We start from the raw sequence: 18,633 nt of genomic DNA, 5'->3' as shown, positions 1-18,633 counted from the left end.
TGAAGCTAATGCAGAATGTTTATGAATTTTTGTTCTCATGTGAATTATTGTTTTTGTATGAATTCATTTGACAATACAAGAGGATGTAGTCGTAGCAATGAAACCCCAAATTATCTTAGAGAACTCAGATGTATGGTGTTTTGTTTTCTTGTGGAGGGGAGAAAAGGGCATTACCATGTTTCCCTTTGGGATCTTTTTGGAAGAGGGAAAAGAGTTGCTTCTAGTTAAGTCTCTGTGCAATTAATGGATGAAACCCTGCTGGGCAGCTCCCATGCTGGGAAGCCTGTACACACTGGCTGTCAGGCCCTCACGGAAGGGGGCTTTCAGGTCTGCTGCATCATTGTACACTGACTTTGTAGGAGTTATCCCTCTGGTAGTGTGACCTCTGAGATCAGTGGTAGAAGCCAGCACAACCTGCGCTAGACGTGGTCCCCTGCATTAAATGCTATATCCAACTAACTGTGACCTATCAAACTAGCTAGGCAAGCAGAAATGGCACCAGTTTGCCTTTCTATTAAGAGCTGACACTGGAATGGGGCTCAAAATGAGTGTAAGTTGCATTTCGAGAATCTTTACAGCCTTTCTACAAGAGGTGGATATAAAAACATAATGGCATAATAAAGGTGGGCATGCTCTTGAGAATTGAAATCTTTCCGTTGTCTCTCAAGGAAAAAATTTATCTGCCTTCAGTGAATGATTTACATCTCTCCCTCCTGCCTAGTCAAGGAATAGCCTGAGAATGGCCTAAGTTATTCCCTAGGCACCTTCTCATGAATGATCTGCCTTTCTCCTTCCACAAAGCCCACCCCCATTACTGTAATGTAACTGTGTCTGAGACCTTTGAATATGTACAAGCATACACAAATAGTGTGATAGAGTGGGCCTTATATCCTTCTGTAAGGCAACCAGTTATTGAAAATGTGTACTGCATGAAAACTATAGGAAACGCGGATGCATCGCTCTCTCGGTGCATACGGCATCTCCTGTACTTGGTGAGCTTTGGCTGGGTGGCAGGGAGGAAGCTCTCCAGCCCGCAGAGCCCTCTAATGGTGCAGGGCTTCCCAAAGGACTGTGCTGGTGTCCCTGGCACTATCCTCACTCTCAGAGGCATGAAACCAGCAGGCTGATGAGTAGTGTTGCACTGCTTTAATCCCAGGGTTCAGACAGGATTATGAACAAGCCAAACACTCTTTTTTTTCCTCTCCCTGAACATAGGAACAAACAGCCTGTACCTGCTGTTGTTCATCTCTCTTGCGCTCTCTGGTTTTTTTTCTTTTTTTTTTTTTCCCTTCACCAGCAGCACTAATGGATTTGGTGCTGTATGAGATGCAGAAAGACAGACAGTCCTGCTAGTCCTACTTGATGCTGTTGAGTATTCAGGACCGGATTAAACAAAGCAACTCTCACCACCATTTTATTTATTTTCAAGAGTGGATTTAATTCCTGCTATGTAAAAGACCTGAGGAGATGTGATATTTGTGGGGCCAAAAGAGAGGAGTCATTTAAAAATGAGTGTTCTTGTTTTACTACATGTTTTCCTGTCCTTCCTCATTGCACTCCTCCCATGTCATTGTTATGCTGAGGTGCTGAGATGATTTGACAAAATATGGATATTCACACAGCTTTGGCCACTAAAATCAGCTCATCATTTTCATGGCTGATGGTGCTTCTTGGTTTTGGACAGCTGCTTAAGTAAAATATTGCTAGTAGTCCAATTACTAGTGTCCAGTTACTAGCTTGAACGTCAGAAGTCTGTATAATATGCCTCTCCAGGTACCTAAAGTCTAAGTCTGGATGCATCAGGTAGCTCTGAAGTGACCAACCTCATGCTGCCTTTGGAGCCACTCAACAGAGCTGCTGCAGTCAGTGCTCAGCAGTGGGGGTGAAGGAGCTGGAGGGCTGAGGCACAGCCTGCGTTTTCCGGAGTTATTTTAAATCTTTTGCTGAGTGTTTGCAGAGAGGGACTGGCAGGTATGCCAGTTCTCATGGGGAGCGTACAGGTTTCTTGTGCCTTCTCCATCCCTTGAACCTAAGTGTGTTTTGAGAGATACAGCCTTGCTTCTGCCACAGTCACCCCTTTCAAATGTAGTGTCTCTTCATGCTTCTTCATGCTGTGGTAGAATTAGCACAGGCTGGTCAGTAGGCATTCATGTAGTAGCCTGGTCCTTATTGAAGGATTTCCTGAGGTTCCTAGTTTTCCCAAATCTTCATCTAACTTGGTATCTCTGTTACACTGTATTTTTTCTTGGGGTTTTGTTCCTAGAGTTATAACAAGTCTTCTGCTCGTTTTAGTCTGTGGGTAACAGCTAATGTAAGTCAGTAATGCAGTCAGTAATCGGTGCCCTATCAAAACAGGTACCTTAGTCGCCATCTTGCAGGGCTTAAGTAAGACTCCTATTAATTTTTTTCAGTCCTCATAAATGACAGCTTCATTGTAAAATCTCAGTGAAAGATAATTATCTTTTCCATCTCCATCCATTTCTGGTTATGTACTGGTTAATGCCATGTTATTTCCTCAAGCTGTGTGACCATATGAGAATTAGTGCCTCAAGGGCATATGTGATAAAATCTAAATGCATCAGATGAATGGCATGGCAGAACTCTCAATGAAAATAATCTTGGTATACTAGTGGGGAGGCTGTTTTGATTTCTGACTTTTTAAAATGTGAGACTATAAGACTGGCTTTACTGGGTCAGACTAATTATTCGTCTATCCAGTTGTCAATGGACAATTGCAGAAGCTGAGGGAAGAATATAAAGCAGGGCAAGCACAGCTGATGTTCCTTGTACCCCCTCCTCATATGGTCTCAAGCCTCCAGCCATTTGCAGCTCAGGGGATTCCTGAACATGGTTTCTATGCATTTAGTATTTCTCAGTAAATTTCTTCTATATGAATTTGTCTTTTCAGTCTTTCAGCACATGTAAAATTTTTGTGTCTGTGGTACCTGATGGCAAGCAGTTTCCCAGCTGATCTCCATGTCACGTGACGCACCACCAACTTTTCTTTATTCCAGATAGTAATACCAATTAAGAAAGTTTATGCTCTTAAATGTCTTAAAAATGAAAGCCTTTCTATTATTATTTTGTGTCAGCTCCTAGTTTTGTTGTTTTTATGCTTGCCGTGCTCTTCTAGACATCCCCTGGCATCCACCTGGGCCACAGTCAGGGACAGGAGGTTGGGCTGTGTGGACTTTTGGTGTGACCCTGTGTTACCATTCTTATGGAAGATTATAGGTGAATATATGTGAACGAGTCACTTCCCTGGTATTGTTTCCAGTCTGAACTCCTTTCAAAATAGCATGCTAATTAATATTTTATTGTCTACATATTCTATACATCAAAAGAAAAGAGTTTTTCTCACTATTTAATAACATAGAACAATTAGCAGTGCTAGCCTTGTTACCAAAACTAAGATGCTTGCCTAAAATATTTATTAGTGATAATTTAATCTCAGCTGCAGTTGTTACACTACTTAAAAATAGCCGATTGTGTTGAGGCATGTTAATTATTTGTTCATGTTAATTTACAGAGGGAATGATCCACAGCCTGTAGAACTAATACAGCTATTTATAGTGACCCCAGTGGCCTTGACTAATTCATTAATTGCAAATAAAAAAAAGAAAAAAAAGGGCTGTAATGTGTAATCCAGTTTTGTAAGAGCAGTTAAAGCTAGCAAGATTTATTTATTATATAAGATGTTTCCTAAGGGTTAGAGCTAAGGACAACACTAAATATGAATGTTATTGACATTCAGAATTGAAATTTAATTCAATTGGATTTATGGACTTTTTACAAATGTTTGTGTTAAGGGGAGATTCACTTATTAGAATATATGGGTGCTGGGTGCCATTTCTATAGCTTTTAATTTTAGTGTCCAACTCAAAGTACTTTAAAAGGGCCTTTACAGTCAGACAGTGAAGACTCAGCACTCTTTCAAGAGGGCTATAATTTGTTTAGCCTAAAAAGACAAAGGTGCACTGTGCAGAAATCAAAAGCATCATAGAAAGGAAGCTCATAAAAAGAAAAATTAAAGGTTACACTGAAGCTCAGGACAGCCTTCAGAGCTTCCTCCCCTCCTGGCTTGCACTACAGCTTGAAAATCTGTGATGTAATTTTTAGTTTTCTTTTGCCTCCTAATATTTTGTTGCCCAGGGTAGTTTTTAAGAGGTGAATTTTCAAGAGTTATGTTTCTCTTCTACCAGAATGAAGTTTCTGAAGCTAAGAAAGAGGAATCTTTGCTAGATTTGGACTTCGACCCTTTCAAGCCGGAAGTTGTGTCAACAGGAGTAACTCATTCACCCATGTCTCAGGTATTTCTTTACCCTGAGGTAGGCAAAGCATATGAATGCAACTTGCTGTGTTTGGTAGCAAAGATTTGCCTCGCGTAGCTGATCTTCCTGAGCAGCTCTTGCCAGCCATATATCTTTCCCCTTCAGTACCCCTGCACTCCTTGGTGATGGACTGGAAGAGGAAATTGTCAGGTGGTAAAATGAGATGTTTGTCAATGAGAATGGTTGCTAGTACCTTGGCCTTTGGCATGTCATTATTTTCCATCTTTGGAGTAACTAAAGACATTATAATCCTCCAAAGCTGGATTTCTGACAATTTTTCTGACCTGGCTTTGACTCCTGATGTTTGGAAAGAGGCCTCAGGAGACCTAGGTCTTATGGAGTTGGCATACAATTGCTTTGCCATCATGGAATCTCTGTACCAAGCAGAGGATGTGATCTGAGTGTTTTTGCTCTCATAAATCTATTTCAGACCTGACTTCAAGGAAAATAAGAGAATGGACTATCACGTTTCCTTGTAGGATGTTGTATTAAAGGAATTCTGCATTCTATGGTACTATTTGCCATGGTAGTTTCTCTCAGCAATATGCAAAAAAAAATAGAGACTGATAAGAGAGTTGCTGATTTTCTGTGGCTTGCCTCAGGGGACCTGCTATTTTAAAATGCAGAATTCACCCTTGCTAACCCTAGGGCTGACAGTGCAGTAGGGGAGTTCCCCTGGCCAGCAGAGCTGGACCTCTCCACTGTACACCGGCAAGGAAATAATACTGGCATCCTGCGAGCCAAGCCTGTTATCCTTATGGCTATCACTAACCTGGTTTATACTGTGAGATATGAAAGGTCTAATCATCTGTTCAAGAATGCAGCACTGGGAAAAGAATGAGCAGACAGGAAGCTTTAATGCTGAGACCGTCCTGGTTCTCTGCTGATCTTTCTCAGTTAATTAATTTTGTCTTTAGTGTGTAGGCCTAGTTATGTAACGAGATCTGTAGTGATCTCTAATGGGTTATGCAGTGTCACCAGTCCAAACATTAGCTGCAATTTCTCATTGTGGTTTGATCAAAGGAGTGTTTAATTACAGTAGAGGCTTTCTGCGTCTTACTTGTTCTTTTTCTTGCTCCCTGTGAACAAGAAAGAAAATAAGAAAATAATCCCTTGGCATTCAGCATTGACCGAAAATTCTAGCTGTGACTTTGCTAATGTTACCCATTCAGCTTGCCTTGTAATAACCCTGATTAGAGCAATGGGATAGTTAAACCAATGGCTTTTAACTTTTATGAGGCAGCATTTGTGTCCTGATATCCTAATGTACAGACTGTGGGATGCTTTACTTCTTTAGTGAAAAAGAATCATTTTTGATTCAACTGTGCAATGAAACAGAATATAATTCAATGTCGAAAAATATTTATACACATGTTTTCATCTAGGTGCGTATGATGCATTCACTGAACGCCTTCCATCTCTTCTCTCTTATTTCCTCCATATATATATATATAAAATATATGTATGTATGTTTGTTTGTTTGTTTATGTATATATATAAAAGATGATTCTTGTGCATGGATGAGTCAGAGCACCATGTTTTTCGAAGAAGTGAAGATAGCCCTGCAGTGAGGCTTTCCGTCTCACTGGATGTGACAGTCATTCCTATGGGAGCACAGACGGGATGAAATCTGTGATCTCCATATTCGGAGAATCTTGTGCTACTTTACAAGGAGATTAAGAACAGAGCCTTAAATGCATTTTCTGAATGTGTATTGTTTTTTGCCTCAGTCATGGATGTTTTTCCCTCAGCAAATCGTGCTGAAGTAGTGAACTGAAGATGGGGTAGGCATCTTTGCCACGTCTCCCCTGGCAGGCCAAACATGACTTCCTTACTGATCATTTAATTACATCCCTGCATTCCTCTGCCAGTGTGCTCAAGTCACAGCAAGTGAGCCCCAGTCTGCTCTTCTTCTCCTGCCCCTCCTCACTTGCTTTTCTATTCCTATGACTGTTTCAGGAGCGGCCTTTCAAGACATGCCTGGATAGCTTCCCATCTATGCACATCGACACTTTCCTGGGTCCTGTAATGTGTCTTGCCTTTCCCTCGTTGTGTTCCTTCCTCCTAGTGCTCAAAGGCATTGCTCCTTCACTGAAGTCAGTAGGACTATTATGGTTTGCATCAGTAAGGGCTATAAGAAGAGACCTATAATTTTTCCTTAGAGCTTACATGTTCAGCTAACACAGTTATGTTGGAGTAAGCAAGTACACTTGAGCTGAATTACATCCACAGAAAAAAGCATATACTTGGAATTAAAGAAAATTAAACTGATTGAGGATTGGGTGCTGGTGTTAATTTACTGTAAATCTGAGTAGTGAATTATTATTTTTGTCTTTTAGTCATGAAAGTGGAAGTGGTTTGGGAAGCCATTCTGTCCTTTGTAAAATAAGAAGCAGGCAATAAAAGAATCTAAATGCAGCGATCTATTCTCTTAGGCAAATGTTAGATGTCATATTTAACATTTGCAAATATTTCAGCAAGTTTCACATTTTATTTTTGTAGTGTCTTGTCTTTTTATTTTGGATTGACTTTGACCTAGGTGTGAACAAAGTAGATATATTATAAAGTACCCCAGAGAGCTTTTGAGACCAACCAGGAGAGCTCCTTCTCTTGTGGAGGACTATTAACTTAGGACTGAAGTCTGCTGTTTTTCTTTCATCTGTCCCTTCAGTTCTTCTGCTGAGAGGCCACCAACATTTCTAATTAACAGACTAGGCAAGAAATTGAAAACATTGGTCAATTTTCTTGTTTTGTTTCCCAAAAAGCATACTGTTTTCTTTTCTGGTGTCAGAGTTGTGAGAAAACCCATTTGTTGTTCTCGGTGAACAGCTGGATCTTTTTTTTTTAACTGAAAAGCCTGACCTCTGGCTTATGTAGGCAGTCATACCTTGCAGAGACTCCTGTACCCATTGAAGTTCATTCAGTCATTAGTTCAGAATGTGGTCTCTAGTCAAGTGCTTAGTGGTATGAGTTCACTGGAAAAGAGCAAGTATTCTGAAGTAGGAGATATGATAATCCATCACATACTGCCCATCCTATTTAACCAAAAAGCATATTATACAGATATGTACAGACACATACATACTCACACATATATAGAAAATATATGTATAAGTATGCATATAAATAAGATTCTGTTAGTTAATGCACACAGTGATGTAGCACACTGAACCTGTGACATGCAAACTATTTTTCTAAGTGCCTTTTTCCCCCCCTCTTATTTTTCAGACATTGCCATGGGATCTATGGACGGTAAGCCTGACACTCATCCTTGTAATTTGGGATATTTCTGTGCCTCTGATTTTGTAACACGCTGAACTCAGATTTATAATCCTTTCCCCAGAAACCAAGATAAATTTACAGACCATGACAAATACTTTAAAGTAGATGAAACCACCTGGGATCCTTTAAAAACAACAGAAAAATATCTCTGTTTGGTGTACAGAACATAAATGATGTCAGCACTCTAGGCTAATAAGTTTCACAATCATTATAGCTAAGTAATTGCTGCTTTTATGCTCATGCCTCCGTTGTAGATATTGGAGGGTAGTCCTGGGTGCTAGTCACCTGTTTGAATTATTTGAAGATGTAGTTCCTCAGGATTTTAACCCAATCATCGCCATTTTGACAGAATTCAGGAGTGAAGAGAGAATTTAACTTGTTCTTTTAATAGTGGGCATACAGTGATCCAGAGTTATTCACAAAAACAGCTGCTTCTATAGGAAACCCCATAAATCCTTCCTTCTGCCTACTGGTGCCGAATCAGATATAATGATCTGCAAGAAGAAAACAGTTCATTTCTGTGAGCTTTATTTTGAATTTGTGTCACGGTGATAGCTGGGTTGACTTGCTCTGTAGCCTGGAATGCTCATGTTTTGACCTTTTGCAGATTCAGCCAGCACAGAAGTCTATGGATGCTTCTTGTGCCTTCAGATTTGTTGTAACATTTTATGAATACACAACAAATGCGATGTATCTTAAATGCCCATCTCTTCCTCTTGGGAAAGGTTAAATAAAGCCTGAAAACAATAGTCATATACGCAGACTAGCCAAAATTTCAAGGCTGTCAGTATAAAGATCAACTAAAATAATCCAGAAATGTTTTGAACTCATAGTTCTGAACTAATATGAGATATCTTTATCAGTGTCTTCCTGTCACACAGTTTTATTTATAGCTCTTTAATACATATTTTTGTATTATAACTGTTATTCTCTTTGCTCTTGTTTAAAAAAAATCAAGTAAATAATGAGCTTCACAGCTAAATGTTTGAAATTAGGGATTCTGAACGTTTACTGAGTTTATCTTACTAATAAATTGGGTCTAGATTAGTTGTTGATCTGTCTCACAGTATTTGCATCTGTTCAGAGTGGTGGTGTAGATAGGTGGCTTTGTGAGCTGGTGCTTTACTCTACCTGGGTGTAAATGCCTCCGCATGGTGCAAGGTGATGGAGAATCAGAGCTGTGCGCTAAAGGCCTGAGTGAAGTATCTATGCCTTAGTGTAAACGGGAGTAAAGCCTACTGCCACTTGGATTGCTTCCTTTCTTGTTCACTGCCTGACAGATCCCTCTTTTCTACTGAGATGTAATAGGGTACCTGTGATAAAAAGTGTCAGGGGAAGCAAAAGTTTTCAGAGGAAAGCAAGGTCTGATTATTATTCAATGAACGTGTATAAGTTATTTTCTAATGTAATTCAGTGTCTGGAAGTGTGGCTTAAATTCATGGGCCTGTGATTAGTCTTCAGTGGGGGTCAGGAGAGGACCTGCAGTCCTTCCCCACACCAGTTTGGTAATCACTGCTGGCCAGAGAACTGATAATTAATGAACAGTTGTCATAACAAAAAAAATCACATTTGTATTTTCTTTGTTTTATATGAATGATTTTCTTCCATACAGACAAGCAGTGAATTGGTGCAGCCGGTAAGCAAACTTCCCCTTAAAATTGCAACCATTTTAGAGACATTCATGAGTCGATGTTGTGTAATGTATAGTTCTTTGCCTTGTCTATCGGTGCTGCTCTTTTAGATTGCAGTCTGCTGTCTCCTAACATTGCAAATCACATAGCTCTTCCTTAAACTGCTAAATTTAGTCATTTTCGTTCTTTAAATTAAAATTGCTGTAGTAAGATATAAATTTTGTGTTTTCTCATCAAGTCCGCCTTTATCTTTTTCATCTTGTGTTTTTTCTTTGCTTTTCTGTCTGCTCAAAGCCTGATTCTGCAAAAAGTCTTTCCCTGTGTAACCTGGTCATGGAGGAAACCCCAAACAGTGGGTCATCAGAAGATATTAACAGATCCCAAACTGATCTAGGTTCACTCAACTGGGGCCTAGAGGTTAGCACACCCAGTGTCAGCCAGGAAATTACTGCAGGCGGTTCTTTGCTTTTCCCTGGGGCAGAGCAAATCTCAAGCGAATCCACTGGTACTCTGCCTGTTAGTGTTTGGCCTGCTGTAGGTGAGCAGGAGGATGCTGCTCCAAGGTCAGCTTCTGTAAACAGAAACCAGAGGACTTCACTGGAGGCCCATTTGGATGTTAAAAATGTCCCATGGGAAGATGTGGCGACTGATCTGCCTTTAGAGACCGTAACCAGTTTTGAGACACCCATCCCAGGAACTGATAGCTTGCTGGATGAATGCCTCCCATGTGAAGTGCAAAAGGCAGAAGAAGAGCAGGAGGAAGAAGAGTCTATGTGGACAGGTGTCGAGCCAAGTGAAAAGGTAGAGACCAGAGCTGTTAACTACAAGGAGGTAGAAGGTACAGGGGAGCTGGAAGAGAGAGGTTGTGAAACTAAAGAGAACAAAGAGGCAGAACTTCATAAGGTTTTAGCAAAGCCAAATGCTGAAATTTTAGTAAGTACAGAGGCAGAAACTTTATATGTGTCAGAAAATAATGGGGAAGCTGGCACAACTAGTGGGACAACTAGCTGGGACAACCTAGAATACTCTGTGGAGAAAGAATTCAAAGAAATCAAAGACATAAATGTCATTGAGGAGACAGATGGAAAAACACCATTGCTGAGCACAAGGTTGGATGATGGAAACAAAATAGTAGTGAACAACTGTAAAACTCTAGAAAGCACTGGCACCGAACCTGAGAAAGTCTTGGGTAACTGGGATCAGGACCATGAAAGGACATTTGAAGATGGCTTAGACCAAGCTGGCAATGCTGCTGGAGGCAGTACCTCCATGCAGTGTATAAACGTGATGGGACGTGCTGACCTAGAGGTAACTGACCACACAGAAAAGGACCCTACAGGTGTTGGAAACGTTCTGTGTGATGCTGAATTATTCAGTGCAGAAGAGTCTGGTAAAAGAACTGAAGACAATAGCATCAGCCTCCTCCAAAACAGTAGCATTGCCAATGAGTTTCAAGCTGCTGCTGAAAAAGAATGGGCATTGCCACCTGAAACAGCTGACACTGCCCATACACACTGTGGTGATTCTTGCCTAGATGATACAGAAGACCAAATGGTAGGTAGGGCAGCAGAAGCAGCAGTTGCTGAAGAGCATCCTAGTAACAGTGGTGTTCCTGAAGCCTTGGAAACAGACTCTTGGCTGGCAAACTGGGATCCAACAGTTACTAATGATTCCTGGGGGTTTTCTAATCTGTCAGATGGCCAAGCTAATGGATTGGATAATTGGCCTTTTTTCCCCAAGCAGCAAGATTCAGAGGAAGGTAACATGGAAAATGTTTGGTTAGGCATTAGTGATAAATGGTCCACACAGGACTTGGGAGGGACGGATAACAGTTGGGGAGCAGTAGGTGTAAGCACAAGCAATAAAAGTCAGGAGACACCAGTTAAACAAGGCTCACCTCGGGAACAGGCAAGCATTAGCAATCCTGGACTGAGCAAGGAGATAGCTAGACCCTTGGTTCTGTTTCAAATGGGAAATTCCAGAAATGCTAGCACCGAGAGTTCAACTAGTCCTAAGGACAATGAGACCAACAACTCAGATTTATCTGAAGATGAAATTGCTAACCGGAGATATGGATTATTGTACCAGGAAACTGAGGCTGATAAAGAAGAGGTACCTACCCCAGTGTGTAGCCTAGTCTAGACAAAGAATTCCTTAGGCCATGTGTAACCTTGTCATTTAAAAAGAATCCGTTTATGTTTCCCACTTCCCCTTCTAAACCCTTGCTACTCTTTTTTGAAAAATTGTCATGCAGCTGTCAAACTGTGGTGCGCTTCAGCCATGCAATGAAGCAGGCTGACAAAGACACATTTAAAAAGGTGATTGAAGCTTTGAACTGTGAAGGCACAGTGTCTTACAACTTTTTTTTTATATGTATAATTTTAAATTCACTTACAATCCTTTCTTTATGAAATTCTAAAGTCAGCCTGCTTTTTGTTTTTGTTTTGGTGTTTTCTTTAAACCTATGAAACCTGTTATCAAATTCATCAAATTTCTTGCTGCCTTGCCCTTCTTTTTTATTTTTATTTATTTTGAAAATGTTTGGCTTATTTTTATTTTGCAAATAAAAGCATTTTGACTCATGTTCTGGTTTAGCAAACAAATGATAATTTGTTCTGATCTTTACTTCTACTTAGGCATCCAGCACAGCATTTAATGGATTTGCACAGGTAAGAGATAAACATGTTTTGAGAGTTTTTTCTGTGCTGTTAGGAACAGAGTAGGACTGGCTGTACAATTTTAGGAAATCTGTTCTGCTGAATACCTTCACAATAATGTTATACCAAGACAATTCCAAACCCTGTCTGCTCTCTGAAATTATTACTAAACGTACTAGAATGATGCTAATATTCTTGGTACTCTTAGCCTCACTGAATTTAATAGCAAAACTCCCACTATCTTAGTGGGACTAAATTTTTGCTGTTTTAGCTTTTTTATTACATTCTTTTGTGGCTTTTTCTCACAGTTCCCAAATACTGTAAATCATGGCTTCCTCCATCTTAGACACTTCTAGTAACTGTGTGTGTGTGCATACATAAAATGAGTTTTATTTCTTTCTGTACCTTTATTTTTATTTAAAATTTATTTCAATCTGAAAGTTGAACATAAATTATTTGTTTACTGCTATGCTGATGTTGCAACTCCGTGTTAGGAGCTGCAGAAGTGCTATGAACAAAGATAGCACATTTGTGCTTTCAAAGTCTGGAGCTGTGGATGGTCTTCATTAAGCTCCAGCAGCCCTTCAGACTGGCTCATCTGCAGCATACCCTGTACACCACTTTTTTTAAAGCATGCAAAAAAATGAGCTAATAGAAGACTGGAAATGAGTCCTTCAGTGCTAATTCATGTTGCTTCAGCCCTTTTAAATTAATAAAGGATCCAGAAGGAAGGAGCAAGGTGCGAGGCTCCCACCCCTAGTCATTAGGGCAAAATGTTTGACCCAGGGAAATCAAAAGTTGATACCCACTGACTTCAGTAGGGATAGGATTTTGCCCATCAATGTTTTCTGATTAACTATTTCTGAATGATTAAGATGTCGGAAAACTCTTTCTGCACTTTTACATAATGCAGGTAAAATTTTGGATCCACAATAACTTGGCAATACAGTTAATATCTGAAGAAAAGCCCAGAATGAAGAGGATGTGAAAGTAGCTTAGAGCTAGCTCAGTCTATGAGAAGTTATTGATAGCTTTACCTAAGTAAGTCATGAACAATTGTGTCTTTGGTAGCCTCTTGCGAAAATGCCATCTCAAATACTTTTGCCTCATTGTTTTTCATTTTTGTATCTAGGATACCTCTCTGTTTACAGTGCAATCAAATGAGAATGTGACAGAAACTTTGGTAAGTTGTGGCTTTTGCTTCATTTTTAAATGTCCTACAAAAAAGGGTACTGTTTTTACTTTGTGCAAAGATATTTGCTCCTTGTATGTGTTGCCATCCTCTAACTTGCAAAATCTTAGTCTGAAAGAGCTGGTGGGTGAGTGGGTCCATATTAGTTGTGTAAGTCTTTTCTCAATGAAACAGTCTTTCACAAGGAAAGCACAGAGAAAAAGAAAAGAAATACTGCTTTGAAACAAAAAGAAAAGAAAAACAGGTTATTCTAAGTTATTTTTAATTTTCAGATGTATAATCAAATAATTTTTCATTTATTGCAGTTAACAAATGGCAATAATCAGTACTATGACCCAGTGCACAGAAAGCAGGTGATGGTACATAGTGGCTGTATACCCCTCTCCAGTATTACTGTAGCTTTGTCCGCTTACAGCTGTGACTTTTCAGGAAATAATTTCCACATATTAACAGTCTTTTAAGGAGCAGAGAATCTTTCTGGAAGTGATTACATTCTGGCAGCTTCATAGTTTCTGTTACAGTCTTTGGTTAGCCTGCAGTAAGGATATGAGATAGCTGCAGTGCTGGGGTGAGTGTCATAGAATGATTTTGAAAATATTATTTAATGTGGCTTTTGTATAATGCCTCAGGTGGTGCTTCAGTGTTCAGCACCACCTCAGGTGGTGCATTCAGTGTTCAGAATGATTACTGAATACACTGAGAATATTTTTTAGCATTTTTACTTGTAGTTCAAACATGGCAACTAGTCTGAAGCCTGCTTGTCCATAAGTGACTTGAAGCACATCAATACAATCTTCATTATAACATGTCATCTGTGATTCTAAGTCTAAAAGTTTCTTGCAGCATTAAACCTCAGAAACTCATTAGTCATCTTACCTGGGATAAATCTGTCTTGTGTTTCTCATTTCAGTCCTATTTCTTCTTTGTGAAATTCCCTAGAGCTTGTATTAATACACTAGACAGAGAGGTTCTGCACAGCATGTTACCAGATAATGAGTGTTTCTTGATACTGTGCCAAATGCTGAAGGTCTTGCTTTTAGGCAAACTTCTCTGTACCTCATAAAAAACCAGTCATCTTAAGGAATATGTAAGAAAAGAAGTGAAATGCTATGAATTTTTCCTGAAAAATATTGATAAGGAAAAGATTTTAGTAGCTTTGAGAATTTCATGGAAGCTGTCTCTTTATCACAGGAGACCTTACAGCCATCTGCATGTTATTAAATGCAAAACAATTAAATAGCTTTTGAGTTTCATATTATGCTGAACAATTTTTTCATGACAGATTAATCTACTGGGCTTATTTTGTTTGGTCGAGTCAGCCATCTTTATAAATGTATATGCTGAGTCCAGCTTGTAGCCCTCTCCTTGTATGTGTGTGTGTTTGCAAGGTGATGTCTCCATGCAGAGAGATCCTGTCTCAGTGCTGGAGATCCCACTTGTGCTCTGAGCTACTTTGCTACAGGACTAAACTTGTTGCAGGCTGGTGGTGTTTGCTAGATCCTCTGGCTAAAAACAAGCATAGGCCAGAATTTAAAAGGGTACAAATCCCAGGGTGTGGCTGGTAAATGGATGCCTGGTAGGTGATTGAGAGCTCAAGAGGGAATGCATGTTAATAAGAAATCAGGGATGATTTTTGCACTGCAGGAATTCAAGCAGTCAGTGGTTGCCCACGTGTGTGTAAAAACCATTTGGGTCTCTGATATTTGCTTCCTACCTTCACTAGAGAAGGGGCCATTTTGTCAGAGAACTGACAGAACTAAGGGGTAGGAGGTAATTTTAAAACCTCATAAGAAGCCCTGGGTTGGGACACACAAATGCCAGTATCAGCTCCTGGCTTTGCCGTCACTTTCTGGAGCATCTCTGAGTGAACTGAATACTTTGCCTCTGTTTCCATGGCCCCTTTCTGTGACTCAGGAGGGTAAGACTTTCTTTCCTTTGAAGGGAGGGATGTAGGGACTGGCTCAGTTTACATAAAGCACTTTGAGGATGAAAGCGCTCTTTAGCTGCTAAGTGTTAATGGGATGGTGTAAGGCTAAGCACTGCCGTCCTCGTCCCAACAAAGTCCAGTAGGACTGAGCCTGTGGTGTGGCAGCTGTGAGTGAAGCAGCACTGTCATGGGCATAGTTCTCATTCCCCTCCTCCCCCATAATCACGTGCTTTTCAATGATTTTTCCACTGTCTACTTAAAAACCAATAAAGCAAAAGACTGAGGCTGAAGAAGCTCCACCTGGGGAACCCAAGGTTGAGGAAACCCCTGCTGCTGCTGTTCTCGAAAAGGAGGCCGTCCCCGCTGAGCCCACTGAGCCAGCAGAGCAGGCTGCGGTGAGTGACCTGTCCCTCATGTGCTCCCGGGCCTCATCTGAGCCACCTTTCGCCATGATGAATGTGCCTGCTGCATTTCAGCCATTCTTTCCATTCTTCACCATCTGCCCCGGCTGGTGTCCCCAGCACCCACCTGTGTCACAGCATGCTTTTCTACCATATGTGCCTCTCTCAACCCTAAAATGTCATTCCTCTTATGCCTGGCATTTTAGACTGAAGTTCAGCTGAATGATTGTGGTTTCACATTTTGTTTGATTCCAGACAGACTTCAGGAGGGGAAAGAATTGATGCCTTTTATAAATGACCTTATTAGCGTTTTTTTTTCATTTCATTTCAAGCTGAGCTGTAAGCACTAAGCCAGTGTACATCTTTTATGGTCCTTGCTTGAGCATGAAAATACCAGCAAGAAGTGTTTGTAATGTAAATGTCTACAAGTCTCATGGTTTTAGAAGCTAGCTGCTGGCTAAGGAGGGAACTCCAAAGCACCAGTTTGTAGATTATGAGATGTCAGCATTCAGGAAACAGTGGGAGGAAAAGAAATGACAGGCTCTACCAGAACATGGAAGGGCATCCCATATCACTCTAAATCAAGAGATGCACTGAGATGGTGGGGGGTTTGGGTTTTTTTGTTTGTTTGTTTGGTTGTTTTTTCTGACTAGAATCCCTTTCTGATAATGGTTATCCCAGTGAATATTCTTTTTATCCAGCTTCTACTTACTACAGTCACAAGGTCATGGAGGTGGGTGACACCTACAGACTAAGAAACCTTGAAAGAAAAATGTATCTGTTTCTGTAGGCTACCAGTCCAAAAGTGCCAGTGCTTTACCAAAACTTTGCTCAGGGTCTGTAACAAGTGTTTGTCACTGTTATAATCTGAACAGGAGTTGCTGGACCAAATCTCAGGAGGTAGTGACCTCCCATAGAACCAACTAAATATGAAGTTGTACAGCTCCTGTTCTTTAAACAGTTACAAGCCTTCTGCAGAATGCCTCTTCTGGGGAACTCGAGTTGATACCCTCAGAGGCATCCTCCTGTTGCAGGAAAGGGCAATCATTCCTCCTTAAGAGTGAGTAAAATAACTCCATATTATTTCATTTTCCCCAAAGTTTGTTTTACTGAATCATGAATCTGAGGAATGAATCCGAGCACAGTTGTAGATTCCTTGTGTAAAAGTGGACAGAAAAAAGATTCGTTTGCTGGGTCACTTTCTCTGCCACTGAAGTCAGTGGACACTTCATAGGTCTGCTTTTGACCGTTGAGCACACTTTGCAGTACATGTTCCCAGTAGAACAAGGTTCTCTTTACTGAACCTGCCTTTAGCCTTGGGCAAGTCCCTGTCAGTCTCCATGACAGTCTCCATCTGTTAAGTAGAGATGATGATACCGTCATTTTCATAAAGGTGGGTATTTTTCAGTGAAGCATGTGATACACTGCCACATGGGAAACGATTAATTAGGCTGTAGCAGATGCAGACTGGCTGAAGAAAATCAGTCATTAGTAAACTATGGATGTGGCAGTGCAATGTATTGGAAGAAGGATTATCAGGTGTGCAGCTACTGTAGCATCTCATGTATCTGTCTCTGGAGCTGATCTTGTTGAACATTTTTATTAATGGTAATGGCTCAGACACTGCAAGCCTGCTGATGACATTTTTCAATGACTACAGTTGGGTAGTGTCATTAATATAGAAGGTTAGCATTAGGATAGCATACAAGCAGAACTGAGGGAGGACCTGCGAATGGTTGGAAGCAGTTAATGTGGTAAAGGGATCACTAGCTCTACCTGCCAGTCAGAGGCTGATTATCTGCTAATGGTGTTGGACCCTTGTAAAAGCCACATGTAGTACTAGGCAAGCTGTCTGCAGCAGCAAGGAGGAAGTACTAGTGTTGGTGTGCAAGGCTCTGGAGTACAAATGTAGTTTAATTAAAGACTCACTTAAATGAGGCAAGAGCAGAGCAGTGCTACTAGCATGATGATGAGAGACCTTATCTAGCGAGGGGAGGTGGGAGGAAGACGACTTGTCTAACCCGACAACTGCTGATCAGTGCTGTCTACACATTCATCAGTGGGATAAACAGCAGAGCAAAAAATAACTATATAAGCTTAAGAAAAGTGTTGGAATGAGAGTATCCCCATATGCTCAACGTTTCAGAAATACATGTGATCTGGAAATTGGAACATTTTTCCCCATTAGAGCAATCAAATTCTGGCACAGCTTTCGTTTTGAAGTAAGGGGGATAAAACCTGAAGAGGTTTTAAAGTGCCACTTATGACTGGGGTTATATGATTGAGTATCTGTGACAACAGCAGATTGGATGTTGTGACCCAGGAGGTTGCTTCCTGTGCAATATTTCCTGTTAATAAGAGATGGATTAGTTCTGGTTTTAATCTGCTGGAGAAAAAAGTAAATAGCTGCCCTGGGTTGTTTTCTGCTCTCTGACTGCATAAAATTTATCTCTTTCAAAGAAATCAAATCTTCAGATATTCAGTTATATTACCTAAAAATGTACATAGGGCTCATACTGATTGCTATATACTCTATATTCAGAGGCACACATCACCTCAAACCTTTGTGCAAACTGAAAGCGCTATTTAGACTCTCTGAATAGTCAGACCTAGTTATTTCATTCATCACTGTTTCAGTTCACATAAAATTGTTGCTCTCACAGAGAAGATGAAACACTGATATTTTAGAGAAATTGCTCTGGAAATAGGAAGAATGTCGGTATTGGACACCTGACATACATGTGGACATCTCATACAGATAGATGAGTTTGCCTGGGTGGCATCAATCAATATTCCAGGTGTTTGTACCACAAGATTAAAAAATGTTATCCAGTGGGAAGGGTATGAAAAGGGAGGTTGAACTTTAGCCTTAGCGTCTGCCTCGTTATCATTCCTTCCTTGCTCCCATCTGACTGAAAGAGGAGGAAAAAAAAGGAAAGGGGGACAGTGCTGGGTGGGCTGTTCTGGAGGTCTCTGGGGGAGAAGGGAGATACTCCCCGTCTCCGTCCAACCCTTCCTTTTGAGTATTCAAGCTTTTCATTCTCTTTTTATTCAGTTCCATGGTACACACTGGAGCAGGTGATTTCAGGATCATCCTCTTACACTCTCACACACCCAAACTATGAAGGCCACACACCCTGGGGAGATCCAGCTCTTCCCCTTCTGTGTGTTTTCTTTTGAATTGATATAAGTTACAGTAATAAATCGTCAGC

At 40.5% G+C, this 18,633-nt stretch overlaps 1 protein-coding gene across 3 annotated transcripts in view; it reads left to right on the top strand.

Moving 5' to 3' along the window:
• AMPH (amphiphysin) overlaps positions 1–18,633 on the top strand; it is a 112,544-nt gene that overhangs the window by 78,400 nt on the left and 15,511 nt on the right. For 2 of the 3 annotated variants that reach the window (XM_026117859.2, XM_026117858.2), the window contains exons 12-17: positions 4,203–4,310; positions 7,560–7,583; positions 9,226–9,249; positions 11,881–11,913; positions 13,034–13,084; positions 15,293–15,415. In XM_026117859.2, coding sequence (XP_025973644.1) covers positions 4,203–4,310; positions 7,560–7,583; positions 9,226–9,249; positions 11,881–11,913; positions 13,034–13,084; positions 15,293–15,415 — 363 coding nt within the window. The remainder of the gene's footprint in view (positions 1–4,202; positions 4,311–7,559; positions 7,584–9,225; positions 9,250–11,880; positions 11,914–13,033; positions 13,085–15,292; positions 15,416–18,633) is intronic. The other variant, XM_064506587.1, reaches the window with a different exon arrangement.

This window comes from Dromaius novaehollandiae, chromosome 2 (genome assembly GCF_036370855.1).
Source record: "Dromaius novaehollandiae isolate bDroNov1 chromosome 2, bDroNov1.hap1, whole genome shotgun sequence".
Classification (NCBI taxonomy): Eukaryota; Metazoa; Chordata; class Aves; order Casuariiformes; family Dromaiidae; genus Dromaius; species Dromaius novaehollandiae.
The sequence above is the reverse complement of the archived record's forward strand: the minus strand, read 5'-3'. Positions and strand labels throughout refer to the sequence as shown.